The sequence below is a fragment of the Dendrobates tinctorius genome, unplaced genomic scaffold, assembly GCF_039654945.1.
Source record: "Dendrobates tinctorius isolate UK_male_01 unplaced genomic scaffold, ASM3965494v1 ptg000046l, whole genome shotgun sequence".
Classification (NCBI taxonomy): domain Eukaryota; kingdom Metazoa; phylum Chordata; class Amphibia; order Anura; family Dendrobatidae; genus Dendrobates; species Dendrobates tinctorius.
In genome coordinates, this window is record NW_027361714.1 from 15376481 (window position 1) to 15403773 (window position 27293).

At 44.9% G+C, this 27293-nt stretch overlaps 1 protein-coding gene and 1 long non-coding RNA gene across 5 annotated transcripts in view; one reads left to right on the plus strand and one right to left on the minus strand.

Annotated features, from left to right (window-relative positions):
- Positions 1–499: 499 nt before the first annotated feature.
- Positions 500–26761, minus strand: CCDC28A (coiled-coil domain containing 28A). Of its 4 annotated transcripts, none has more exons than XM_073575719.1 (6): positions 26676–26761; positions 19271–19457; positions 15779–15939; positions 4661–4849; positions 3784–3806; positions 500–2711 (listed from the first exon to the last, which is right to left on the minus strand). In XM_073575719.1, the coding sequence occupies exons 2-6, from the start codon at positions 19426–19428 to the stop codon at positions 2661–2663; spliced, it is 582 nt and encodes a 193-aa protein (XP_073431820.1). In that variant the 5' UTR covers positions 19429–19457; positions 26676–26761; the 3' UTR covers positions 500–2660. The 4 variants fall into 4 exon arrangements, with proteins under 4 accessions (XP_073431820.1, XP_073431819.1, XP_073431821.1 ...); XM_073575718.1 differs by lacking the exon at positions 26676–26761 and adding an exon at positions 25802–25886; XM_073575720.1 differs by lacking the exon at positions 26676–26761 and adding an exon at positions 20443–20595 and having other exon boundaries at positions 4695–4849.
- The window catches only part of LOC141089370 (uncharacterized), an 81853-nt gene continuing 80540 nt past the window's right edge, over positions 25981–27293 (plus strand). The window contains exon 1 of the long non-coding RNA XR_012232262.1: positions 25981–26072. This is a non-coding gene — a long non-coding RNA (uncharacterized lncRNA). The remainder of the gene's footprint in view (positions 26073–27293) is intronic.

Sequence of the window (27293 nt, forward strand, 5' to 3'; positions counted from 1 at the left end):
GGTCCCGGGTCACCTGACAGCTGAGTCGTGACACGGCGGCTGTAAGCACACCCTGGCATATCTTCTGACAGCAGGATCTGCTGCTGACTGCATACAGTGACTGGCACTTCACTATTGCTGAAAGTCGGAAGCTGTAGGGGAGAATGAAGTTAATTTCCCCCTGGTATCCGTACTTTCAGTGCAGCGGCCGCACAGCTTTGGGAATGCTATTAGCCAGCAAATTTACCTCATATTCGCACATTAATAGTAGTTAGTGACATGATAGGTTCCCTTTAAGGGACAACTTTTATTTTCTGGAGCCGTAACAGCAATTGTTAGCCTTAGCTAAATCAACTTATGTAGAAAAGATACCAAACGATAAACTAAAAAAATACGTATTACATATAAAATAATTATGTATTGTTTGGATCCAATAGTGTCTGGCAAAAAATTTCACTTATTCTATTACTAAAATATTATTTTACAATAAGCTAGAGCTATGAAATAAATAATAACAAGAGAAAGCTGAAAATGTGTTTATTTGGCCAATGCAATCACAAAAATGAGCAATGTCATTATATACTAGAATGCTGGTATTACCATCTCTCTGTTTAAAGCCAAATTCCTGCCAAAATTGTATGACTTTAGTTTGGGCTCCCTAGTGCTACCCTTCTTTGTCTTAAGGTCCCGTCTCGCATAGCGAGATCGCTGATGCGTCACCAATTTTGTGACGCAACAGCGATCTCGCTACATGTGACACATAGCGGTGACCGGCCCCCCTGCTGAATATCGCCGATCGTGCTGGAATGTCCTGGGCCATTTTTTCATCGTGGGCGTCCCGCTGGCCAGTATGTATCGCTGTGTTTGACACCGACGAGCGACCTCGATGGCGACGCAGAACTCAGGAACGCAGGCTGGAATTGTTCAGAATAGCTGCTGTGTGACAACGCACCAGCGATCCTTACCAGGTCGTATCGTTGTCGGGATCGCTGGTGCAACGTTGAAGAGATCTGCCTGTTTGGCAGCTTACTAGCGACCATGTAGCGACGCTCCAGCGATCCCTACCAGGTCGTATCGTTGTCGGGATCGCTGGTGCGTCACTATGTGAAAGGGACCCTTACAGTCCTCCTAAACCTTTGATTGTTATCAACCAAATGCTAAACAACCACGATTGGGACAGCTGTATGTTTTCCATACATAAAAATGAAAAAGACCCTGCCAGACATCTTGTCAGTGGCTTATCTGCCCTGAAAAGTTAATGAACTTATGAGGGACAGCTCTAAAGGCCCTTTTACATTTAGCGATGCACCAGCGATCCAACCAGCGATCCCACCCGGTCAGGATCGCTGGTGCATCGCTAAATGATCGCTAGTGAGCTTTCATACAGAAAGATCTCACAGCGATGCAGCGCACGATACTTACCATTCACACACAGCGATCCTGCGTCCTCCCGCCCGCCTCCACGCGTCGCTCGTCTCACACAGCAGGAAGCCCAGCAGGAAGCGCCCGACGAGAAATGGAGCCGGACATTCTCGCGCGATCAGCGATGAGCAGCGGGGGAGCCGGTCGTTGGTAAGTATCACACATAGCGATATCGCTAGCAATATCGCTATAACGTCACAAAACCAGTGCCGTTTTAGCGATATTGCTAGCGATATTGCTTAGTGTAAAACCCCCTTAAAGCTGGCTGTACACATGAGATAGCTGTCGTCAGAAGGTTTGTTTCACAAATATCAATCAGACCAGAGTGCTCATTGGTTTTCAATTGTAAGAGAGAAGACTGTCATTGCCAGCCATTTCTGGCAGCAGCTATCTCCAATGAAATGAAAAAAGATTGGGAGGTTGTGTATAATCTGCCCCATCATTATGTCCCCAAAACACCTATCAAGGAAATCGGTTTTATTTGTCTGACTTTAATGACCATGGGGGGCCTCTAGTTACCGGAAGGAACCAATTTCCAGGCTGTAGGTTATGAGCAAGACTCCATCCAGCACTACCTGGGGCACAAAGAAATTCTCAACACAGACCGCAGGAAAAAGAAGGGTAATTAGGAAGTGCAAGGCAAACTTCTGTTTTTGGCTGGAAATTGACTTTAAATACCAAAATGAAACAAACCTCCAATAATTCAGTGCTGCAAACACTCAAATAAAAAGCATATACTATTCTGTCTGTATTTATAAACTATATACACAGTGGAGCTGTAGCAGCGCCACCCATGCCATCTGCCTCTTACTATACACAGTAGCATTTGATTGTCAGCATGTAAACAACGTGGATACATAGGCTGGGCGAGCCATTCCCAAAGAGACAGAATGGTATTGCGATACCCATATAATAACAGTATCAAGTTTATCAAGCGCTTCACATATTTGGACCAATGATACAGTAGATTTCTGTGCAGTAGCTATTCTGTACATGCTACATCATCGCAAAAGGAATGAATTCATCTTAATATTTGGGCGGTCACAGTCCACTTTCCTCAAGATCATGAATTTCACAAATCTGGATTGAAACCGCTTATACTTAATCATGTATTTCACGCATGTGAAAATATGAGGTATGGAAAAAATGAATGGATCATTACACAAAGCAGCTTTACTAACAAGTAGACACACTGCGCAGAATACTGATAGCACATGATATGTGGTGTTCTATAAGCATGTGAGATCGCATGTCTTCAGTTAGCTGTGGTTTTTGGGATATCTTGGGCATCTGCCAGGTGAAGTTTTTGTCTGAATTGAGAAGTTAAGGGTAGACGAGATAACGGAAAAAAAGTCCACATCACTGACGTTTGGCTTCACACAGGAATAGGGAACATAGTAAATCTACTATATACAATAGTCCACAGATCAGGACGGTCTTTCTCTACAACTTTCCAGGACACTTCACCATTCAGGTGAAGTGCAACATTTGCTTCTACTTTCCCGCAGAGCTCCATTGTCCTCAGACACTGGCATCGAGCTAGAACAGAAAAAGTTTGGAATATTGGCTGTTATCTGTTTTTATTGTCTCTTCAACCATGAGAATAGTATGAGACATCCTCAATTTTGCCGATTCTTGGGTACCCCTCACAAGGCTCCTCTCAAATGTCCTATTTAGCAGGATGACAAACATAGGATGTTGCCCTCAAAAACTACGTTTTTAAAAATTATTCTGCACAGCTTTTCACAGCCACTAGTTTAGTACTTCACTAAAAGTCTACAGATATTCATTGTAAAATAACATGAGCCTCATCTGCCCATTTTTGGTTTAACTATAAGGGTATGTGCATTCCACTGAGTTTTACAAGAGGAAGATGCTTTAAGAAATGCCGGTTTATTTTTCAATCCAAATTGTCTTTTTTATCAATTTTTTCCCCCGTCTCCTGTACTCATTTTTTTACTTTTTTGATCGCCGGTGGGTTTTTTTCATGCTCTGTTTTTTACTGCCGTTTTCCAGTTAACAGAGCGCCGTGCGCTGCGTCGAATAAATGCTAGTGTGAAACTAGCCTTAATTATGTAAAAATCATACAATGTGATTTTCTGGTTTTTATTTTTAGATTCTGTCTCTCACAGTTCAAGTGTATCTATGATAAAAATTACAGACCTCTCTGTTCTTTGTGGGTGGGAAAACTTACAAAATCTGCAGTGTATCAAATACTTATTTTCCCCACTGTAGCTGTTAGCCAAATGGGAGTTTAGCTGACAATCTAATATGCATGGAGTGCTTTACACTTATTAGCTGTACAGACACACATACATACCCTGTTTCAGCTATGAACACATACAATACGAAGGATGAGAAACCATGAAATGAAAAGGATACATTGAGGAATTCAGCTCTTCTAGCTGCAAGCAAAAAAGGAAAAAAGTTAACAAAATATGTCATACAACAGGTTGTTCATACACGCAAAGCAATGGTAGATAAATGTAGCTACAAGTGTTGGGTACTGATAACGCATGGGAATGGCTTGCTTACCACACATACACAAGTACAAAAAGTAACAGCTGCACTAAAATATGGGCTATACTTTGAAAAGACTGTATAAATATCATTGACCAGCATACTGTCTAGCAGGGCTGTGGAGTCGGAGTCGTGGAGTCGGTGCTCATTTTCGTGGAGTCGGAGTCAGTATAAAATGGACCGACTCCGACTCCTAAAATATATAATAAATTGGGTACAGTAATTCAATGCAGGATGTGCTGAATATTTTTTAATAGGAGTTTGGGAAAGTTATGAAATATCCTATAAATGGCTGTTCTATTCCTGATCTAAGGCTACATTCACACACAGCGTTTTTCCTGTGTTTTTTGAGGATACGTTTTTCCGCTGCAAAAGCTGATCATCTTTTTAAAAAACCGCATCACCTGAAAGGTTTTTGAGCTCATAGATAATGTTTTCAATAGCAAAAGCAGATTAGAAATCTGCTCTATCTATCCATTTATCCATATCTGTCTATCCATATCGTATCTGTACCAAAAAGAATGAAAACCGGGTAGTACACCAATATATTCTGTTCTATCTAAATATCTTGATTATTGGATCATAAAAATGATTAAATGTCTGAGGTTCACATTGTACTACAATAAATTTTTCACTTAAATATAAGCAATATGTGTGGGAGTCGGAGTCGGAGTCGTGGAGTCGGAGTTGGAGTCGGTGTAAGGGAAATTGAGGAGTCAGAGTCGCAGGTTTGGCTTACCGACTCCACAGCCCTGCTGTCTAGTCACACATACGTCAGAGAGAAGTCTGTCCAGATTGGAATCCCTGGCCATCTTGCGTTTATCTTCTGTCATTTCCTCCAGTTCACCATACAAGTCTAAATGCAGACGCGCCAGCTTTTCCTGCAATCCGCGAACATGTTCCATTTGTTCTATCGAGCATTCATTACCTGCAAAAACAACAATGCACAGGCTTAGAGTGATGGTATATACAGGGACATAAAGGGGTTTTCCAGGCTGAACATAAATTTCTAAGCAATCATAGATTAAAGCAAAACAGTACCAAAAACAGTCTGAAAAATTCAGAAATGGTTCAAATGGCCAATGTGACAAAAAAAACTCCCTAATCATGCAAAATTAGAAAAAATGCAGTCATGAAAACTGTAAAATGAGTAAACAAAATCTCCTTTATTAACTATCATAATAAAAACAATGATATATTGCACAGTATATTTAGATACCAATGAGAGTAATTATCTAGACTGTGAAGGACATAGGCCCCCCGAAGAAGCCGACGCGAAACGCGCTTAGGGGCTGGCAGTCCACCGACACACTATAACCTACATGGGTGAGGATCAATCTTTGGCTAACCACGCTACTTATAAGTCCTATTAAGTCTACACTTAGTGTAATTTTTGGTTTACATGGTCAAAGAACTTATTTTCTCCGGTCGTTTTATTTATGTGTTGTCGCTTGGACTTTTGTACCTCTGTCCTTCACCGTCTAGATACCCAATTACACTCATTGGAATCTAACTATACTGTGCAATATATCATTGTTTTTATTAGGATATTAAATAAAGGAGATTTTGTATTTACTCAATAGACAGTTTTCCCATTTTTCTAATTTTGAACATAAATTTCTGTAGTCACTATATGTGACTACAGATTGTCGAATTCTGACAGTCTGGTATTTGCACACTATCAGGAATCCACTATGTTGCCTGCTTGGTTGGTTGCCATACTTATAGTCATGTGCCGACTAGATTCTCATTCACTCCTCTCAGTGGTAGTACACAAAGAGGCAGGAACAGTTGCTAGTCGGCACATGAACTTAAGTATATAAATGACATACTTGCAGTTAGCGACGACCGCACAAACAAGCAACAGAGCGGAATCCTTCCGTTGTTCATTTGCAATCTGTAGTCACATCGAGTGATTGCAGAAATCAAGCTGAAACTTGGAAATCTTTTAAGAGATTATGCTGCAGCCCACTCCAAACAGTGAGATCGGCAAATAGAGGACTGGCTCCTCTGCAGAAGCTGCCCACTAAATATACTACAGTTAGTTTGATAATGTTGTGATGTCAATCTTCCCGGACTTTTCCATGGAACTTCAGAAGCAACGAGCGCAATTCAACGAAATCAAGAACCGGCTCAGGGAAAGAAACATTATGTATTCAATGATATATCCAGCCCGGCACCGGGTTGTCCACGGGGGCATCTCCATGTTTTTCACAGATCCAGTGGAGGCGACTGAATGGCTGCGGTCCCATAAGGGATCCCCTGCAAAGGAATCCTAATATGCTGGCTGTTAATTTGGATCCTTTCAACTAAAGGTCTACTTGGAGCCTTCTCGGCGAGTAGCCAGTTACCAACAATACCGGAACACTGTGTTCAGTGATGGTATCCCCTTGTTTGCTTTTTGATAGGGGCGTGGGACTTTGTTCCTATATTGTTAGGTTCTTATTTAGTTTTCTCTTTTTCAAAAGTTTTAGTTTTTATTGTTATGTAGGTAAAAGTCGCAGCCAATGGCAGTTCTATTATCTGTGTGCTATCTCTAAATTCTGCTCTGACACCAATATGCATTATATCCAGATAGGTAGTATGACCTGGAATGTGAGGGGCATGACCCCCGCCCCCCCCCGGAAGAAAATTAAGGTGTTCTCACAAATTAGGCAATATCATCCTCACATTGTGGCTTTGGTTGAGACACACCTGACCAGAGACACAGTTTGGTGTGTGCAAAAACCGTGGGTACAATTGTTTATTCATGCATTTCATACCAGCTATTCAAGAGGGGTTTCACTATTAATACATAAGGATGTTAGATAGGAAGCCAGGGAAGCCCGGAAAGATCCTGAGGGGCGTTTCGTGTTTGTACACGCACTGATCAACTCTAGGAAATATGTTATTCTGTGTATTTATAATCCCCCCCAGCTAGTATGTCAATTCTCCAGAAAGTATTGAGTTTTGCCCTGAATTATCCAGATGCACATGTCATCTGCATGGGGGATTTTAATCTGGTCATGAATAGTCATCTTGATAAATTGAGATTGGGTGATGGTATACAATGTCACAATTCATGGAAGGTAGCGGATGGCTGGATCTATGGAGAATACGCTACCCCGAGACGAGGGAGTATACTTGCCATTCATCCACTAAGCGCTCCTTGTCTCGCATAGATTATATCTTTGGATCCAGCAGCCTGGCAATGTGGGTGGATAATATTGAGCATGGCAGTAGGGGGATTTCAGATCATAGTCTGGTCATTCTTAAACTTAAACACAAACCACTAAATAATAGGATAACGTGGAAGTTGAACCCTTTCTGGCTGAAGTTGGTGAAATCGCCCAATAGAACGATTGATCAGTTACATTGCTTCATCTCGTCCCACCCTGAACCCCGGAATATTAACTTATTTTGGGATACCCTTAAGGAATATCTGAGGGGTTGTTTATCCTCTACGATTTCTTACATTAAACGAGTGACATCGGGGGAGGATGATGAGATGGAGCAGCATTTGAAAGATTCGGAGGCCGCCTACATATCTGACCAGACAAATAGCAATAGGGTGGAGTGGTTTACATGTTTACAGAGATATGGATTTGGTGATAGATTCCTAAAATAGATTAATATATTATATATGAAGCCTAAAGCCCGGGTCATTGTAAATAGTTCCATATCTGAGCCCTTTTCACTACACAGGGGAACCCGTCAGGGGTGTCCCCTTTCCCCGGCCCTTTTTGCTCTTGCAATTGAGGCATTGGCAGTTCGTATAAGATCCTCCCCTAATATCGCGGGCATAGAAATAGCAGGTCGGACAAACACCATAGGCCTATACGCTGACGATATGGTGATATTTATGGATAGAGCGGAGGAAACACTGAAAAGAGTGATCACCACTATAAATAAATTCAGTAAATATTCTGGCTTGTATATAAATTGGGAGAAATCTGCTCTGATGCCTCTCTCCCATGCCCCAATGCAACGACTTGAGACTCTCTCCTCATTACCCATTGTACCCAGTTTTAAATATCTGGGTGTCCATATTTCTCAAGGCAGTACGCTTCATTTGTAACTTAACATACATCCATTGCTAGAGATGGTCAAAGTCAAATTCACAATTTGGAGTAAACTCCCGCTGTCTGTAGCTGGACATATTAACTTATTCAAAATGATATTACTCCCTAAGCTCAGCTATTCTCTTCAACACAGTGCTGTGGTAGTGCCCAGATCCTTCTTTGCGAACCTGAACTCCCAGATTACATCCTTTATATGGGGGAAAACCAGGCCTAAACTCAAACTATCCACTCTGCAAAGACCTAAAAAGGGGGGTGGGGCAGCGTTACCGGATTTTTTTCTGTATTATCTGGCTGGACAGGCCAGAGCTATAAGTAAGTGGATGCCCGGTAATCTCCTCCCTAATTCTGAAAATCATCTGCTTCATGCTGCACAAGCTAATTGCCCACTAGGTTTTTTGGAATTGGGAAAAATAAATGTCCCTCTTTTGTTACCCTTACTTCGCCTGGCATGATCAGTATGGAAACAGATTTAAAGGGTGATTGGATTTGGGGATATTATAGCTGAAATGCCCCTATGGAATAATGGTTACCTTCCGACAATACTTAAACACCCGTCCGCCGAATTCTGGACTCAATACAATGTTTTTACGATAGGTGATCTACAGGATCATGGAACTTTGATATCTTTTGAACAATTACAGGTTAAATGCAATGTCCCGAGATCCCAATTCTTCCGTTATTTACAATTAAGGTCAGCCTTTGAGTCACACGAGATGTATAGGTGCAGGAACTGCTATTTCGCCTTTACCCTTGATAGGAATCCTTAATTCACAGGGTCCCCAGGGTATCATCTCCTCTCTGTATACATACATGCTGTCAGTAGGGAAAGAATCCACCATAGATTCAGTTAAAGGGAAATGGGAAAGGCTCATCCCTGGTGTACAGAGAGAGGAGTGGAAGGAAATGTTGGAGTCTCCAATTAGGGTATCTCCGTCTGTTAACAATAGGATGATACAATTATATATTATAAACCAATCATATTTGACTCCGACTCGACTCTTTAAGATGGGCCGATACCAATCATCGGAATGTTTGAGATGCCATTCAGTAGGTGCAGACTTTATCCACATGATCTGGCAGTGTCCAATCATTGCACAATATTGGAAGGAGGTGACATCATTATTAACATCCCTGGTATAAATTCCTGTTCCACTTGAGCCACTGGTCTGGTTGTTTGGGGTATGGGATGAGGAAACATGGGGTCAATATATTGGGATTTTCTTACGGGAGACGTTGTTTATGGCACGAAAGGTCCTGGCACTACAGTGGATGGGAGGCTCATCTCCCTTCTCTTGGGATCTGGATCAATTTAGTGAACTCGATTATCCCATATGATCGCATGCTGTATCAAAACAGAGAATGCCCGGGTAAATTTGAGAAGATTTGGAAGGGGGGGGAACTCCTCTCACCTTACTTTGTAGAGTGGAGGTGTCACATAATAAATAGTTAATTATGTGGAATTAGGCTGCGAAATAGTTGTTGTTTTTGTAGATATAGGTACAGTTCAGAAGTTAGATAGGTTTCATCACTAGAGTAATAACATAAAGACCAGTGTGATTTAATTGACATTATGTTTTATTCTGTATGCATCTGGTATGCATATTTTGCTTTGCATTTAATGTCATGTGAAACATATAAATTTTATACAGTATTTAACACCATGTACAAGTATGTATGCTGTATACCCTGTTTATGGTTTAATAAATGAATTTTAAAAAAAATATACTACAGTTATAGCACATTAATGCAAAGTAACTGGGAAATATAACATTCCATGAGTCACTTGGAATTGTGGAAGTAAAGTGGCTCCACAATATGCAAATATTTTCATGGCCAAGCTTTAAAGCGACGTTTTGTTCTCATTTCCCATCAGGCCTCTGGCCTACTGCCGCTACATCCTCTGGCCTACTACTACCACTACATTGATGATATTTTAATCATCTGGACGGAGTCTGAGCCACAGCTAAAGAGGTTACATGAACAGTTTAATCAATTTCATCCCACCATCAACTTAACACTCAAATACTCCAGCACTGAGATTAACTTTTTAGACACCATCATTAAAGGGGTTGTCCGGGATTTTCACATAATCTCAGTACATATCTGGGCTGCAGAATTATGACAATAAGTAATTTACTTTCTGTCACTAGTTTGCATGGTTTTCTAGATATTCTGAACAGAATACTAATAGATCACAGACTGAATATGAGTCAACAGTGTGATGCAGCAGCAAAAAAGGCAAATGCAATTCTAGGATGTATTAACAGAAGCATACAGTCTAGATCACGTGAAGTCATTATTTCCCTCTAATCCTCTTTGGTCAGACCTCATCTGGAATATTGTGTCCAGTTTTGGGCACCACATTTTAAAAAAAGACATCAACAAACTGGAGCAAGTTCAGAAAAGAGCGACCAGAATGGTGACTGGTCTGCAAACCCTGTCTTATGAGGAAAGGTTGCAGGATTTGGGAATGTTTAGTTTGCAAAAGAGAAGACTGAGAGGAGACTTAATAGCTGTCTACAAATATCTAAAGGGCTCTCACATTGTAGAAGGATCAACTTTATTCTCATTTGCACAAGGAAAGACTAGAAGCAATGGGATGAAACTGAATGGGAGGAGACACAAATTAGATATTAGAAAAAACTTTTTGACAGTTAGAGTGATCAATGAGTGGAACAAGCTGCCACGAGAGGTGGTGAGTTCTCCTTCAATGGAAGTCTTCAAACAGGGGCTGGACAGACATCTGACTGGGATGATTTAGCGAATCCTGCTTTGAGCAGGGGGTTGGACCAGATGGCCCAGGAGGTCCCTTCCAACTCTACGATTCTATGATTCTATGAACATCCAAGGGGGGGGTGTTATGGCATTGAAATGAGAACTAGTCGTAACCTCCTACTCTACTCCAAACATGCCCTCTATAGCAACAACCCCACCCTCCCTAGCTACAGGCCCTCCCTGCCCATATGAAGAAGCTTATCCCTCCTCACACAGTAACAAATTCTTCCCCTCTAGCAGCCTCCCTGCAGAGAGCAGCTGCTCCTTCCCCAGACACACACAGTTACAGTATCTATATCTATGGAAAGTGAAACCAGTGAGGAGAGAAAATCGTTCTGTATTCTAATCTGCACAGGGGATGGCAGTCACTGATGTAATCTGTTGTGTGACAAAGCCTCTGCTGTGTGAATGAGACAGCTCTGTGTCACTGATGTCTTCACACAGCAGCAGATTTGGTGTAGTGTATGTGTGAAGCTCCACCAAACTCCCAGCAAGCTCCAGTGACCAGCACCACCCACTGCCCACTCATTGGCTGGCAGTAAACTGCACCAGCACTCATCTTTATCATCATTCCAGCATTGGAAAGAACAGAGCAGTGATCCTGTATTTGTGAAGGCAGCACAATACACACATACATACACCCCCCAACACTTCACACTGTTACAGCTGCTGATTGGACTGGCTGCTCCCATCAGTATTTGTGTCATTAGAGACACAGTGCTCACACATACACTGCACCAAATCTGCTGCTGTGTGAAGACATCAGTGACACAGAGCTGTCTCATTCACACAGCAGAGGCTTTGTCACACAACAGATTACATCAGTGACTGCCATCCCCTGTGCAGATTAGAATACAGGACGATTATCCCTCCTCTTCACTGGTTTCACTTTCCATAGATATAGATAACTGTGTGTGTCTGGGGGAGGAGCAGCTCTCTGCACTGAGGCTGCTGGAGGGGAAGAATTCGAGGGATAGGCTTCTTCATGTGGACGGGGAGGGCCTGTAGCTATGGAGGGTGGGGTTGTTGCTATAGAGGGCATGTTTGGAGTAGAGTAGGAGGTTACGACAAGTTCTCATTTCAATGCCATAACACCCCCCCCTTGGACGTTCTGTTCAGAATATCTAGAAAACCGTGCAAACTAGTGACAGAAAGTAAATTACTTATTGTCATAATTCTGCAGCCCAGATATGTACTGAGATTATGTGAAAAGCCCAGACAACCCCTTTAAGCTAAAGAACAATGAAATAGAGACATCCCTGTATCAGAAGCCAATCGAACGTCCAACATACCTTAAATGGGACAGTTTCCACCAAAACACATAAAAACTCTATTGTCTACAGCCAAGCCATCAGATACAATCGCATATATTCCAAACTCCATGGATAGAGACAAACACCTTGGCCGCCTCAGAAAGACCTTTTTCAATCTGGGCTACCATCCAAGAACAATTAAAAAACAAATTACAAGAGCCACCAGAATATCAAGGAATCAACTTCTACATTACAAAGCTAAAGATGAAAATAACCGGGTGCCTCTAGTAGTCACCTACAACCCAAATCTGGAAGTGCTAAGGGGAGCTGCACGGAAATTACAAACTTTACTACAAAAAGATGCCCGATTACAATCCATTTTTACAGACCCCCCACTACTGTGCTTTAGGCAGCCCCCAAATATAAGAAGCATAATTGTCAGAAGCTCCCTGTCCTCTCCAACAGCTGCAAGAACCTTTCCATGCAACCAGAAAAAATGTAAAACCTGTCCATTTATAATGACCACGGATAAGATAGAGATCCCCAATTCACATCAGCACTACAAGATCCCAGGTACTTTCAGCAGCATCGCATCTAATGTGGTGTACTTAATTATTTGTACTAAATGTCCAACTGGGGGTGTCTGTATGTGGGGGAGACCATGCAAAAACTGAGAACAAGGATGAATTATCATCGCTACGCAATAAGAGAAGAAAGAATGGATCTACCTGTGGCAAAACATTTTTGTATGCCTGATCACAGCACCATAGACATGAAATTACTTGTTTTGAAAGGTAACTTCAAATCTCAGAGAGACAAAATGGTCTGGGAGTATAAACTCATGACATCCTTTGACACACTCAGTGCAGGAATGAATATGTCGCATGGATTTATGTCTTTTTACATCAGTTGAGGAATTTGCTCTCAAGACCTTGTGGGGGCATCACAACACAGAACCAGACCCCAATCAGAGGACAATAAAACATTTACACTCCTTATCTATGAACTGTTCCAATATTTATGGCCAAAACTGTCTATCACTCTCCCATAGGCCGGGGTCACACTTGCGAGAAACTCGCAAGAGTCTCGCGTCTCAATACCCGGCACTGCAGCCAGCACTCAGGACCGGAGTGTGCGGCTGCATGTATTTCTATGCAGCTGAGCGCTCCGGTCCGAGTATTGAGACGCGAGACTTGTGCGAGTTTCTCGCAAGTGTGACCCTGGCCATAATGATAGTTCTGCTTCACGTCACTTGTCCCATCTATTGCATTATTTCTGTTCTGTGTTGTGCATAATAAACATGTGTTTCTTCAGATTATGTATTAGTCAATGCCTGATGAAGAGACCTGAGTAGTCTCAAAAGCTTGCAATTTGTTACCATCTTTTCCGTTAACCATTAAAAGGTATCAACCACTGAGGCCTCTCAATCCTGAATATTTTTCAATCTACTGGCTAACACTGTACAAAGATATACATCTTTCCTGCATCATGTGTCACTTGTAGATTCAAAAAACCTGGCTCTACTGTTCTTAAGAGAAGATGAAAATAGTCATTAAAAAGGTATCAACAATCTGAAAAGAAAAGACATAACAAGCTTTCAAGACTATTCAGGTCTCTAGGTCAGGAATAGTAGAACACAAAATCGGAAGAGTCACATACACGATATATGCAATATGTGACTCTTCAGAGACCTGAGTAGTCTTGAAAGCTAGCTATTTGTTACCATCTTTTCAGTTAGTCATTAAAAGATATCAACCACTGAGGACTCCCAATTTTGACTGTTTTTCTATCTACTTGCTAACATGGTACAAAGATATATCTTTCCTGTTAAAGTAGAATTGGTGATACTTTGAAAATAGCCAAATACTGTGCAGGGAGTCCCAGATTTATTTACAACTCCTAGTTACAAACATCGAGTGTAAAAGAAACAAAACCTAATATACTCACCTCACCGATGACTTCTCCAGCCGTCGTCCTTTACTCTTCTTCCTTCTGTTGTGCACTGAATCTCACTGTGCATCAATAGGTCGTGTCATCATCGCAACTTTATGACACGCAGTAACCTTTGAGGCTCGGACACAGCTATACGTCATGGCCTATAGTGAAGAAGCTAGGAGATGCGGTATGCTTGAATACAAAGAGAAGACGACCAGATGGAGGGCGGTGAGCTGGGGGGTGGTCGGAGAGATCAGCGATGCGCTGGTGAGGTAGTAATTTTTGGTTTTTCCCTGAACCTGAACTAACTTACATACATACCAAGTGTATGAACAAACCTACGTCTAATTCGTAATCGCGGGAATGCTTGTACTCCGCTTTCTCTAGTAGTTCCTTACATATTGAATGGAGCAGACGACAAGCATGCACACCTCTACTCCATTCAGGATGGGACTCTGCAGTCGGGTTCCAGAGCCTTGTTCTGGGTATCGTTTGCAGTGGGCACGTTATCTCCTATTCTATGGATAACTTTATTTCTTGGGAATAAACTTTTATATCATTTGCTACTGATGTGGTGCTCAAATGAAGAGAAATTAATTCTTTGGGTCAGCACAATTATGAGGATACCAAATTCATTTAGTGTTATTATTTTTGCACAATAAATACAACAATGAAGAAAGGTGTTTCTTTGTCATATTCTGACGATTTACATTCTTCTGTTAGTTTTCATTGGTACATAAAAGTTTTTTGATCACTTTTATTACACAATTTGGGAGGTGAAATGTCCTAAAAATCAATAATTCTGGATCACTTTTTCTTACTTTTGCTTGTACTAAGGGTGGGTTCACATTGCATTATGGATATGCGTTGAACGCATCCGTTCCGTTACATAGCGGCACTAAGACTATGCAACAGATGCGTTAATGCACCCACTGGCCGCCATTATTGTAACGCATCCTAACGCATGCCAAATTCGGCATGCGTTAGTGATGATGTGTTGCTTTGTGACGCACCCGAGAACGCAGTCTACAGCATTCTAGGGTGCGTTAGGTCTAGCGCACAGCGAATGGACACGTTCGCTGTGCACAGAACTGTATAGCTAACGCATGGTAGGGCATGGTAACAAAATGCTACCATGCATTAGTGGATATGTTAGCACTAGGTGACAAAAGATGTCAAAAATGACATCTGCGTTAGTGCATCCGTTTAAGGGTGGTTTCACATTAGCGCTTTTTAAGCGCAAGCACGGCCGGGGGTAGCTCCGCCCCCGAGCCGGCTCTCTGCCCGGCATGCCCGCCCCTTGCTTGTAGCGCCGCCTCCTAGCGCACAGCGGCGCCTGCGATCGGCGCACCCTATCTTTAGCATAGGGTGCGCAGATCGTGCGCAGGCCGTGCGCTAGTTGCGCTTTGACCTGCGCTGCGCACTTTTGACGGTGCGCGCCAAAATCAAACTTTTTGGATTTTGGCGCGCACGGCGCACCGTCAAAAGTGCGCAGCGCAGGTCAAAGCGCAACTAGCGCACGGCCTGCGCACGATCTGCGCACCCTATGCTAAAGATAGGGTGCGCCGATCGCAGGCGCCGCTGTGCGCTAGGAGGCGGCGCTACAAGCAAGGGGCGGGCACGCCGGGCAGAGAGCCGGCTCGGGGGCGGAGCTACCCCCGGCCGTGCGTGCGCTTAAAAAGCGCTAATGTGAAACCACCCTAACAGATCCGATAAACGGATGCCCCTAACGCAATGTGAACCTAACCTTAATGACAAATTTTAGGAATATTGATTATATATACATACATAATCATTACTATCTCTGTAATCACTAATGCTGGAGATACTTACCAAAAGCTTGAAGTTTGCCTGAGTGGAAGTCATTCAACAGACTTAAAAGGCCCTTCTCCATCTCCTGAACATCAGAAACATCAGTAAGGAAAGAGTGCTGAATAGGAGCAGAAGCAGCGCCTTTACTTTCTCCCTGAGATTTTGATTTCTCCTTAATGGCTCTAAAAAAGAAAATGGAAAAAATTCAATACAAAACAGTTCAGACCAAAAATGGAGAATGAAAGACAATTCCTTACAAAGATTTCTACATGGCCTTTTTCAATTCCAGTAAATCAAGTTTATCCATTGTACACTAAAAAATATTTTCTGGTTTTCTTAACCTCTTAACGCCAGCCGTTACACCTTTATTTTTTTTACTGTAAATTTTTATTTATGTTTTATCAATTATTGACAAATATAGAAAAGTCAAAAGCCGCTTTTACAATACAAAACAAAGGAAATTAGGAGAATATCAATAACTCTCCAATGCACCAAGTGGATAAACCTAAACAGTTTATCCAACATGTAACTATTGTGAACAAACAAACATGGGACACACACCAAAAGGAAAGGAAGGGGAGAGAGCAAGTATCAGAGGTAGGAAGGATCAATGTTCAAGTACTGATTAATCCATTCTCTGGGGCCAGAAGTAGTCCCAAGTAGCCCAGACCGAGTCAAAGTTCTCCACACTCGCATTTAGAATAGTCATCATATATTCCATCCTTTGGATGTCGTTAAAGGGAACCTGTCACCCCCCCCCATGGCGTTTTTAACTAAACGAGCCACCATCAGCAGCACCAATGCTGCATTCTGTGAAGGTGGCTCTTCTGTTTCTGACCCCCATTAACGCCAAAATATAGACTTTTATAAATAGGTCCTCATACCTGTATTACATCACAGAGGTATTGGTGTGTCCCTCTGTTTAAGCCACGTCCCAGCTGTCCATCAACCCCCTGTAGCGTTCCTGTGCTGCTGGTCGCGTTAGATGATGCCGGGCGCCTGCGCTGTGCCAACAGCTCTCGCGCTGCCCGGGAACTGACATCAGGCTATTGCGCCTGCGTGTTGCGGAGGCCCCAGCCCCTAAGTGTGAATACTTCATAACACACTGCGGGGCGGAATCTGGGGACTCAGAAACACGCAGGCACGAATAGCCTGAGGGCAGTTCCCGGAGCAGCGCGCACTGCGCATGCCCGAGAACTGTTGTCACAGCGCAGGAGCCCGACATGATGTACCAGCAACAACACTGGTGGAGGCGGTGCAGGGACGCTATAGAGGGGGGTTGATGGACAGCTGGGAGGCGGCTTAAACAGAGGGACACTCCATACCTCTGTGACGGAATGCAGGTATGAGGACCTATTTATAAAAGTCTACATTTTGGCACTATTGGGGATCAGAAACAGCCTTAGTGCTGCTGAAGGTGGCTCTTTTAAGGTCCCGTTACATTTAGCGATGCACCAGCGATCCCGACAACGACACGACCCGGTCAGGATCGCTGACGCATCACTAAATGGTCGCTAGTGAGCTGCCAAACAGGCAGATCTCACCAGAGATGCAGCAGCGGTCGGCGGTCGTTACTTACCTGTCACACGGCAGCTCTGCTGACATCTTCCTCCCGCGTCCATGGAGTCGCTCGTCGGCGCCAGCAGGAAGCCGACAATGAGAAATGGACCAGGACGATCAGCGATATCCAGCGGGGGAGCTGGTCGGAAGTAAGAGTCACATGTAGCGAGATCGCTACCGATATCGCTGTTGCGTCACAAAGTCGGTGAAGCTTTAGCGATATCGCTAGCGATCTCGCTATGTGTGAAGGGAGCTTTATTTAAAAACGCCCTGGGGGGAGTGACAGGTTCCCTTTAACTCTGTATAATAAATGAAGGAAAGACAGCAGGGAAACCTGCCCTCCAGTTGAGGGCGATCAGACATCTTCCCGCGGTAAGAATGTGTAATGGCAATTTAGCTGACTTTTTCCCATATCCCTTTAGGAGTGAGATTTAGCAGATATATATCATATTTTTCGATTATAAAACGCACCCCAAATTTTGAGGGGAAAAATAGGGAGCGCTGGCTGATTATCACAGCTGACACCCGGCACTATGTGCTGACTTTGATGGAATGGTCTGCGGGCGTCATGTTACATTTGCAGAGCCCCTGGTGTGCCTAAACTCTGGAACCCCCCCACAAGTGACCCCATTTTGGAAACTAAACCCCCCCCCCCCCCAAGGAACTTATCTAGATGTGTGGTGAGCACTTTGAACCCCCAAGTGCTTCACAGAAGTTTATAACGCAAAGCTGTCAAAATAAAAAAATCATTTTTTTTCCTCAAAAAATGATTTTTTAGCTTGCAAATTTTTATTTTCACAAGGGTAAAGGGGGTTTTACACTAAGCGATATCGCTAGCAATATCGCTAAAACGTCACCGGTTTTGTGACGTTATAGCGATATTGCTAGCGATATCGCTATGTGTGATACTTACCTCCGACCGGCTCCCCCGCTGTCCATCGCTGATCGCGCGAGAATGTCCGGCTTCATTTCTCGTCGGGCGCTTCCTGCTGAGACTTCCTGCTGTGACGACGAGCGACGCGTGGAGGCGGGCGGGAGGACGCCAGGATCGTTGTGTGTGAAAGGTGAGTATCGTGCGCTGCGTCGCTGCTGCATCGCTGTGAGATCTTTCTGTATGAAAGCTCACTAGCGATCATTTAGCGATGCACCAGCGATCCTGACCGGGTTGGATCGCTGGTCGGATCGCTGGTGCATCGCTAAATGTAAAAGGGCCTTAACAGGAGAAATTGGACCCCAAAAGTTGTTGTCCAGTATGTCCTGAGTACGCTGGTACCCCATATATGGGGGGAACCATTGTTCAGCGATCGTAGCCACGTGGGGGCGAAGCCACGCCCCCTGTGGTGAAGAACAAAGCCCCCTGTATCTGCGGGTCGGGTGACCTTTTAGTGACCCCGGTCACCCGACCCGTAGGGGGGCTTTAAAGTCATGACGCCACATAGGCGTCACTGGTCGGATTGGCACAGGTTTTCATGACGCCTATGTGGCGTCATTGGTCGTGAAGCGGTTAAGGGCATACAAATTCAAAGTTGGAAAATTGCGAAATTTTCAAAATTTTTGCCAAATTTCCATTTTTTTTTACAAATAAACGCAAGTTATATGAATGAAATTTTACCACTAACATGAAGTACAATATGTCACGAGAAAACAATGTCAGAATCATCGGAATCCCTGGAAGCGTTCCAGAGTTATTACCTCATAAAGGGACAGTGGTCTGAATTGTAAAAATTGGCCCGGCCATTAACGTCATTAAACCACCCTCGGGGGTAAAGGAATACTCCATGCAAAACTAATGTGATAAACCAACCATTAGGCCTAACTTTATTTCAATGAACTTACATATACAGTTCTCACACCAGAATCTCTAACGTGGCTCCGGATGTGTCTCAGGTTGGCCACATTATTTCGGCACAGTTACAGAGAGATCTTGTCTCCCAGCCCATAACTCACACTCACCTTTTCAACTTTGGTTTTTGCCCGGCTGGTTGAGGTGCAACATTGGAGAAGCCAGTGCTCCTGCTGAGCGGCACAGAGTTTTTCTTGGAGTTGACTAGAGGTGGAGGGTGACTAGTGGAGGACTTGGGACTCCTCCTTTTCATCTTCCTCTCATCCATTGAGACAAAACCTCCTTCCTATCTTCCTGCTGGAATAAAGAACAAGGTGTTACACCTCTTCCAAATGGAATTTATTTTGAGCTACAGAGCCACAATGACATCTCACTTTCTCTACAATGCAGCAACCCGCCATTGATTTCTGTTCTCGTGTTCTACATGTTGAGGAGTGTATATCTACATTGCAGCAACATTTTACGTAGAATTTATCACCAGGTTTCTGCTCTCTAAACTGAGAGCAGCCTAAGGTAGAGACAGGGATCCTGATTCCAGCTATGTACGAGCACGTACTGGGATGAGGCTTGCTGTAGCTTTGATAAATTCAGTGTTACCAGCATGAGATTATCAGTAGAGGACTAGTAATCCTGCGGCCATGCCGCCCTCCACAGTCACGAGCTCCGTATGACCCACACCTATAGCAGGATGCTCTGGGATGGGGTAGCAATAACCTGCTGACAGAGTCTCTTATGTAGTGCTCCACGGTCCTCCAGTGATGGCAGTTGTGTCTCTCCCTATTAAATGTGTAGACTACTGTGTACAGGAGCTGAGAAGTCTTTTTTTCCAAAGGCATCAGCAGGGGAACCTCCAAATTGGGACCCTCAGAGGGAACAGTATAATAGAAACCCGTCACCACTTCTGGATTTATCACCCACTCCTGGGTCTGGCTTACACATACTGATGTAAAATACTGACTGAATACTGAACGTGTGACTGCGGCCACAGTAAGATACATCAGAGAGCCTCGCGTCGCCTCCACAGTAGGAATCAGTGACATGACTGTCAGCTACATACGTATAAGCTTTTCCGGATGTCAATAACTCTTCCTCATAGATTTCAAAACTTTCCGCTGGCCACCACTGTGCTTACATGTAGTGTGGAACTACAAGTCCCAGCATGATATGGCAGCGAGCCTTCCTATGACGTGCTGACAAGTCAGAAGCAGAGCACAGTGTATACCCACAGCGGCCCCCCACCACACACCAAGCAGAATGCATTGTAACTCCCATAGAAACTCACCATTCAGGCGTTCTCAGGCATAAACATTGCAGTGTGCTGTCTGCTGAGCACCCCGGATATGGGGAAACAACGGCTGTGAAACAAAAGTTCCTAGCAAAACAAGTTACAGGGCTGGGGGAAAAAAACAGGTTGTGCTGACACCTAGTGGATTGAGTAGGAACTGCTCCAGCACTGAGAAAACAGTGACGAGTTTAGTGATTTACACAGCCAGCAAGAAAGTGTCTTGTGTCAAGGCGGAGCATGGGCTGCAGGATATCACTATTATTACACTAGGCTGCTGTGTGATACAGAGGTGCATGACAAATGAGTACCCGAATGAGGCACATGTGTATCATACCTCCCAACTTTTGAAGAATGGAAAAAGGGACAAAGTTTTAGATCTCGCCCCCGACCACACCCATTTCACAACTAGTCACACCCATGTCCACGCCCAACCGCACCCATTTAGCACTGCTGATCACACTGACTGGTACTGAGGGCACAGTGGCTGGTACTGTGGGCATACTGACAGGTCCTGAGGAAAAGAAAGAAAACAGAGCGAGAGAGAGAAAAAGGAGAGCAAGAGAGAGAGAGAAAGAACAGAGAGGAAGAACAGAGAAAGAAGAAAGGACAGAGAGAGAAAAAAAAAAAGAACAGAGAGAGAAAGAAAGAGGGGAAAGAAAGAACTGAGAGAGAGAGAAAGAAAGGGTAAAGAAAGAAAGAACAGAGAGAAAGAAAGAGGGGAAAGAAAGAGAAAGAAAACACAGAGAGAAAGAAAGGGGAAAGAAAGAACTGAGAGAGAGAAAGAAAGGGTAAAGAAAGAAAAAACAGAGAGAAAGAAAGAGGGGAAAGAAAGAACACAGAGAGAAAGAGGGGACATAATAAAGAACAAAGAGAGAAAGAACAGAGAGAGAAAGAAAGAGGGGAAAGAAAAAAGAACAGAGGGAGAGCGAAAGAAAGAAAGGGGAAAGAAAGGACAAAGAGAGAAACAAAGAGGGGAAAGAAAGAAGAGAGAGAAAGAAGTAAAGAAAGAAAGAGAACAGAGAGAAAGAAAGAGGGTAAAGAAATAGAAAGAACAGAGCGAGAATTAAAAAAAGAAAGATTAGAGAAAGAAAGAACAGAGAGAGAGAAAAAAAAGAGAGGGAAAGAAAGAACAGCGAGAGAGAAAGAACAGAGAGAAAGAAGGAGGGGAAGAAAGAAAGAACAGAGAAAAAGAAAGAGAAAGAAAGAACAGAGAGAGAAAGAAAGAGGGGAAAGAAATAAAGAGGGGAAAGAAAGAAAGAACAGAGAAAGAGAACAGATAGAAAGAACAGAGAGAGAAAGAGAGAACAGAGAGAGAGAGAAAGAAAGAGGGGAAAAAGAGGGGACAGAAAAAAAGAACAGAGGGAGAGTGAAAGAAAGAGGGGAAAGAAAGAAAAAACAGAGAAAGAAAGGGGAAAGAAAGAATAGAGAGAGAGAAAGAAAGAGAAAGAGAAAAAAGAAAGAGCAGAGAGAGAAAGAAAGAAACAAAGAAAGAAAGAACAGAGCGTTAGAGAGAAAGAAAGAGTTGAAAGAAAGAACAGGAGAGAGAAAATAGAAAGAAAGAAAGAAAGAGGGGAAATAAAGAAAGAACAGAGAGGTAGAGAGTAAGAAATAAAGAACAGAGAGACAGAGAAAGAACAGAGAGAAAGAGAGGGGAGGAAAAAGAAAGAAAGAAAGAGAAAGAAAGAGGGGAAAGAACAGAGAGAGAAGGAACAGAGAGAGAAAGAAAAAAGAAAGATTAGAGAGAGAAAGAAAGAATAAGAGAGGGAAAGAAAGAACAGAGAGAGAGAAAGAAAGAACAGAGAAAGAGAGAGAGAAAGAAATAAAGAAAGATTCTATAGCAGCCCCGCTCCCATTGTAATGTCCACCTTAGCCTCCCGATACAGGACATATCATGATCCGCTCACATGGCCGGCATCCCCGATTCCAAGGCGATCCCGCTGTCCGCGCTGTTGGAGGAGGATATGGTGATGGATCTGAAGCATTCCCTGAAGTGCCTCCATGATTCCGTCACAATCTCCTCATGAAATTGCCTCATTTCCGGTCAGCTTCCAGCACATCACTTCCGGTGGAACGTCATGTGCGAGCGGGGTCGGACTGGGGTGTGTAGGGCCCACCAAGGGAATGAATTTTAGGGGCCCACCTACAGTAATGTACAACTCAACATTTAGGCTTTGAGACCGCAGAATTACACCATGGGTTCTTTTGCCATATATCCCACGCCAAATCTGCATCATTTCAGCATCCTAATTCTACTAAAAGCTGCACCGTTGTTCATATGCTGCAGATCTTTCCGCACTACGATTCATTTAATCCTTTAGGACCGCAGGCCAGTTTTCACCTTGATGCCCAGGCCATTTTTTTGCAAATCTGACCTGTGTTACTTTGAAGTTAAAAAGTGACCCCATTTTGGAATCTACACCCCCAAGGATTGACGTAGGGGGTATAGTGATCACTTTGTCCCAACAAGCGTTCCATGGTAGATGCTACACAGCCCAGCCAATCGAAGCGTTCGGATCTGCAGGGGGGGCTAAAATTCACCCGGACCAGCCAGGCAGCGTTGCTGCCTGCCCGTCTTAGCGGCGAAAGCCTCCCGGTACCCGTGCGATTAGCTGCGGGGAGCGACGGAACCCCTCACCGTACATTAGTACAATAGTGGACATTTTAATTTAGAGACTTGGAGAAAAGATGTCTGAACACAAGGATGTCAGCGCCATCACCGCACATACAAGAACCAAACAGAAGAATCCAGAAGAGGGATCATTAATGGCAATGGCAGGCCTGGCATAGCATATAGTACACCACATATCCCTACATACAGTATTATGGGCACCGCATAGTCCTTCATACAGAATTATGGGCACCGCATAGTCCTCCATACAGAATTATGGGGCACCACGTATCTCTCCAAACAAAATTATGGGCACCACATAGTCCTCCATACAGAATTATGGGACACCATGAAGTCCTCCATACAGAATTATGGGCACCACATAGGCCTCCATACAGAATTATGGGACACCACGTATCTCTCCATACAAGATTATGGGCACCACATAGTCCTCCATACAGATTTATGAGACACTATGTAGTCCTCCATACAGAATTATGGGCACCACATAGGCCTCCATACAGAAATATGGACACCACATAGTCCTCCATACAGTATTATAGGCACCACATAGACCTCCATACAGAATTATGGGCACCACATAGTCCTCCATACAGTATTATGGGCACTACATAGTCCTCCATACAGTATTATGGGCACCGCATAGTCCTCCATACAGTATTATGGGCACCGCATAGTCCTCCATACAGTATTATGGGCACCGCATAGTGCTCCATACAGTATTATGGGCACCGCATAGTGCTCCATACAGTATTATGGGCACCGCATAGTCCTCCATACAGTATTATGGGCACCGCATAGTCCTCCATACAGTATTACGGGCACCGCATAGTCTTCCATACAGTATTATAGGCACCACATAGGCCTCCATACAGAATTATAACATTTCATTACTGATCCTGAGCTACCTGCTGTATTACTTTCCAGAGCTGTAGTTCACATCCGTCTCTCCCTTGTGGGATGATAGAATGTACAGCTGCAGGAGCAGCGCTCCCCATGACATAGGAGTATTACAGCTCCAGGCTGTGTAACCTGTGCATTCACCCTCCCACCCCCTGTAATTACTCAGCGCTCCCTCCTGTGCTCCTCCGGTTGGTGCACGGCTTGTAGGAATGATTGTATAATCCTGGGACCTTATAAGATGAGAATTTCACAACCCGACTAGCGCTCAGAAAAAGCCCAGCGGAGATTCAGGCAGCGAAACCTTCATGCAGGATTATCCAGCCAACCAGACATGGATTTGCAGTCAGTTCACCAGCCTCATCAGGTCCGCTAATGCAGGCAGATTGGAATGTGAATTCTGCTGATAGATTTCCTTGAAGTTTTACTGACACTGACGGCCATTTCTTGTGTACAGCGCAAAACATATTGTGGCCTGTACAAAACTCAGGTGCATGCAGAGCGTAGCGGCACAGAGAAGAGAGCGTTGGCACAGGCAGAGAAAGAGAAGAGAGCGTTGGCACAGGCAGGGGAAGGGTATGTGCACATGTTGCAGATTTGGATGCGAATCCGCAGCAGTTTTCCATGCGGTGTACAGTACCATGTTATCCCATGGAAAACCAAATCCGCTGTGCACATGCTGTGGAAAATTCTACACAGATTTGTTGTGGTTTATTTTCTGCAGCATGTCACTTCTTTGTACGGAATCCGCAGCGTTTTTACACCCATTCCATTATAGGAATACGCAGGTGTAAAAACGCAGGGGAAATCCGCACAAAATCTGCACTAAATCTGCAGGTAAAGCACAGGTCATTTTACCTGCGGATTCAGCCAAATCCGCAACACAATCCTCAACGTGTGCACATACCCAAAGAGAAGAGAGCGGCGGCAGGGAAAGGGCAGAGCGCAGCTGAGGGGACAGGGCAGAGCGCAGCTGAGGGGACAGGGCAGAGCGCAGCTGAGGGGACAGGGCAGAGCGCAGCTGAGGGGACAGGGCAGAGCGCAGTGACAGGGTAGAGTGCAGCTGAGGGGACAGGGCAGAGCGCAGGGACAGGGCAGAGCGCAGCTGAGGGGACAGGGCAGAGTGCAGTGACAGGGCAGAGCACAGCTGAGGGGACAGGGCAGAGCGCAGGGACAGGGCAGAGCACAGGGACAGGGCAGAGTGCAGCTGAGGGGACAGGGCAGAGCGCAGCTGAGGGGACAGGGCAGAGCGCAGCTGAGGGGACAGGGCAGAGCGCAGCTGAGGGGACAGGGCAGAGCGCAGTGACAGGGTAGAGCGCAGCTGAGGGGACAGGGCAGAGCGCAGGGACTGGGCAGAGCGCAGCTGAGGGGACAGGGCAGAGCGCAGGGACAGGACAGGGCAGAGCACAGGAACAGGACAGGGCAGAGCGCAGGGACAGGACTAGGTGACGCCATATTATGTAGGATATGTAAATTGAAACAGGCGGGGGATTAGTTATAAAAGGAGGGTGAAGCTAGGGTAAGAGGGCATGGATCCATATTGAACATTTGCCCATGGCAGCATAAATTGTGCTCAGCTTTCTCAGCTTTAGGTATTCTGAAAGTGCGTATGTCTAATAAATGAGATGTGACAATAGGCGCTTATGTGGTGTACAGGAGTCTGTTATTCTGCAGCGTGTAAGTTGCAGGCACTGACAGAAAAGTTAGCCGGTGCTCACGTCTGTCCAGACCTTCCACATATCTGTACTGTTTTTGGAACAGACAAATGGGGTACCGTAAGTGATCATCAGCCATGCAAATGGAAACAGAGGGGACAGAGGCACTCACCACCTCTTCTAGCATGTCTCTTGCAGCCCCAGGCCAGTGCTTATTCCATCTTCAATCTCACCGCTGTTCTACTTCCTGCTTTCAGCGTCCACAGTGGTTCAGCTGAGCCGCTCATTACATATGCGCATATGTAATGAACCGCTCATTACTTATGCGCATAGGTAATGAGCGGCCGCTGAATACAGGAAGATAGAACATCGCTGAGATTGAAGATGGAATAAGCACAGGGGGCTGCAAGAGACATGCTAGGAGAGGTGACTGTGATTCACAGGTACCAGCAGCTGGGCCGCGAGCGGGCTTGTTCAGTGACATTCATGGTCGGGCGGGGGCGGGGGCGGGGGCGGGGCCCACCGAGGGATCCAACAGTACCTCGGTGGGCCAGTCCGAGCGTGTGTGCGAGTTTTAAAGTGCTCCTCAGGGCTCCGCCGTGTACTCCTGTGTCCGCGAGAAAAGCCCACTTTGTATGCCTCATACACACTTGGCTCCGCTCCGTACATCCCGTTCACACATGACTCCACTCCGTACACACACGGGTCCGCTCCACACATCCTATACACACACGGCTCCGCTCCGCATAACCCGTACACACGCGGCTCCGCTCCGTACACCTCATACACACGTGGCTCCTCTCTGTCCACGTCATACACATCTGGCTTTGCTCCATACACCTCGTACACACACGGCTCTGTTCCATACACCTCGTACACACACGGCTGCGCTCCGTACACCTCGTACACACACGGCTGCGCTCCGTACACCTCGTACACACACGTCCGCTCCGTACACCTCGTACACACACGGTTCCGCTCCGCACACCTTGTAGATACACGGCTCCGCACTGTAAACCCCTCTTAACCGCACACAGAAACTTTACCTCATCCAGCACCATGACCCAGCACAACAGAGTCCTGCAGACAGGAGGCCCCTGATCATGTGACCCCTGACTCCTCCCCTCCTGTGACCTCATCACAGGTCCTGTCCGCACAGCCACAGAACAGCCTAGGACGTCATTGCAGGGTGCGGTGGAAATCTGGGACAGCAAGGATGGGGTCGGTGCATGGGGGGCGTGATGGCTCAGTGCAGTGCGTGAAAAATAGCGCCCCGGGAGGGACGCGGGTGGGGCGAAGTAAAAAACGGGACTGTTCCGCGAGAATCGGGATGGTTGGGTGCTGTGGTATATGGCCACGTTCACTCATTCAGTATTTGGTCAGTTTTTTACCTCAGTAGTTGCATGCCAAAACCAGGAGTGGGACAGTCAGAGGAAAAGTATAATAGAAACACGTCACCACTTCTGGATTTCTCACCCACTCCTGGCTTTGGCTTACAGATACTGAGGTAAAATACTGGCTGTGTGAACGTGGCCTTAGACATAGCTGACATCTGCCTGTACAGCAGTGCTTGGCATTGGCTGTGAACACTGCCCATTTTATCCTTATTGCATATGTGTGTCTGTCCTCTGTGTCCGTGTGCCACCATATGTCCGTTTTCTACA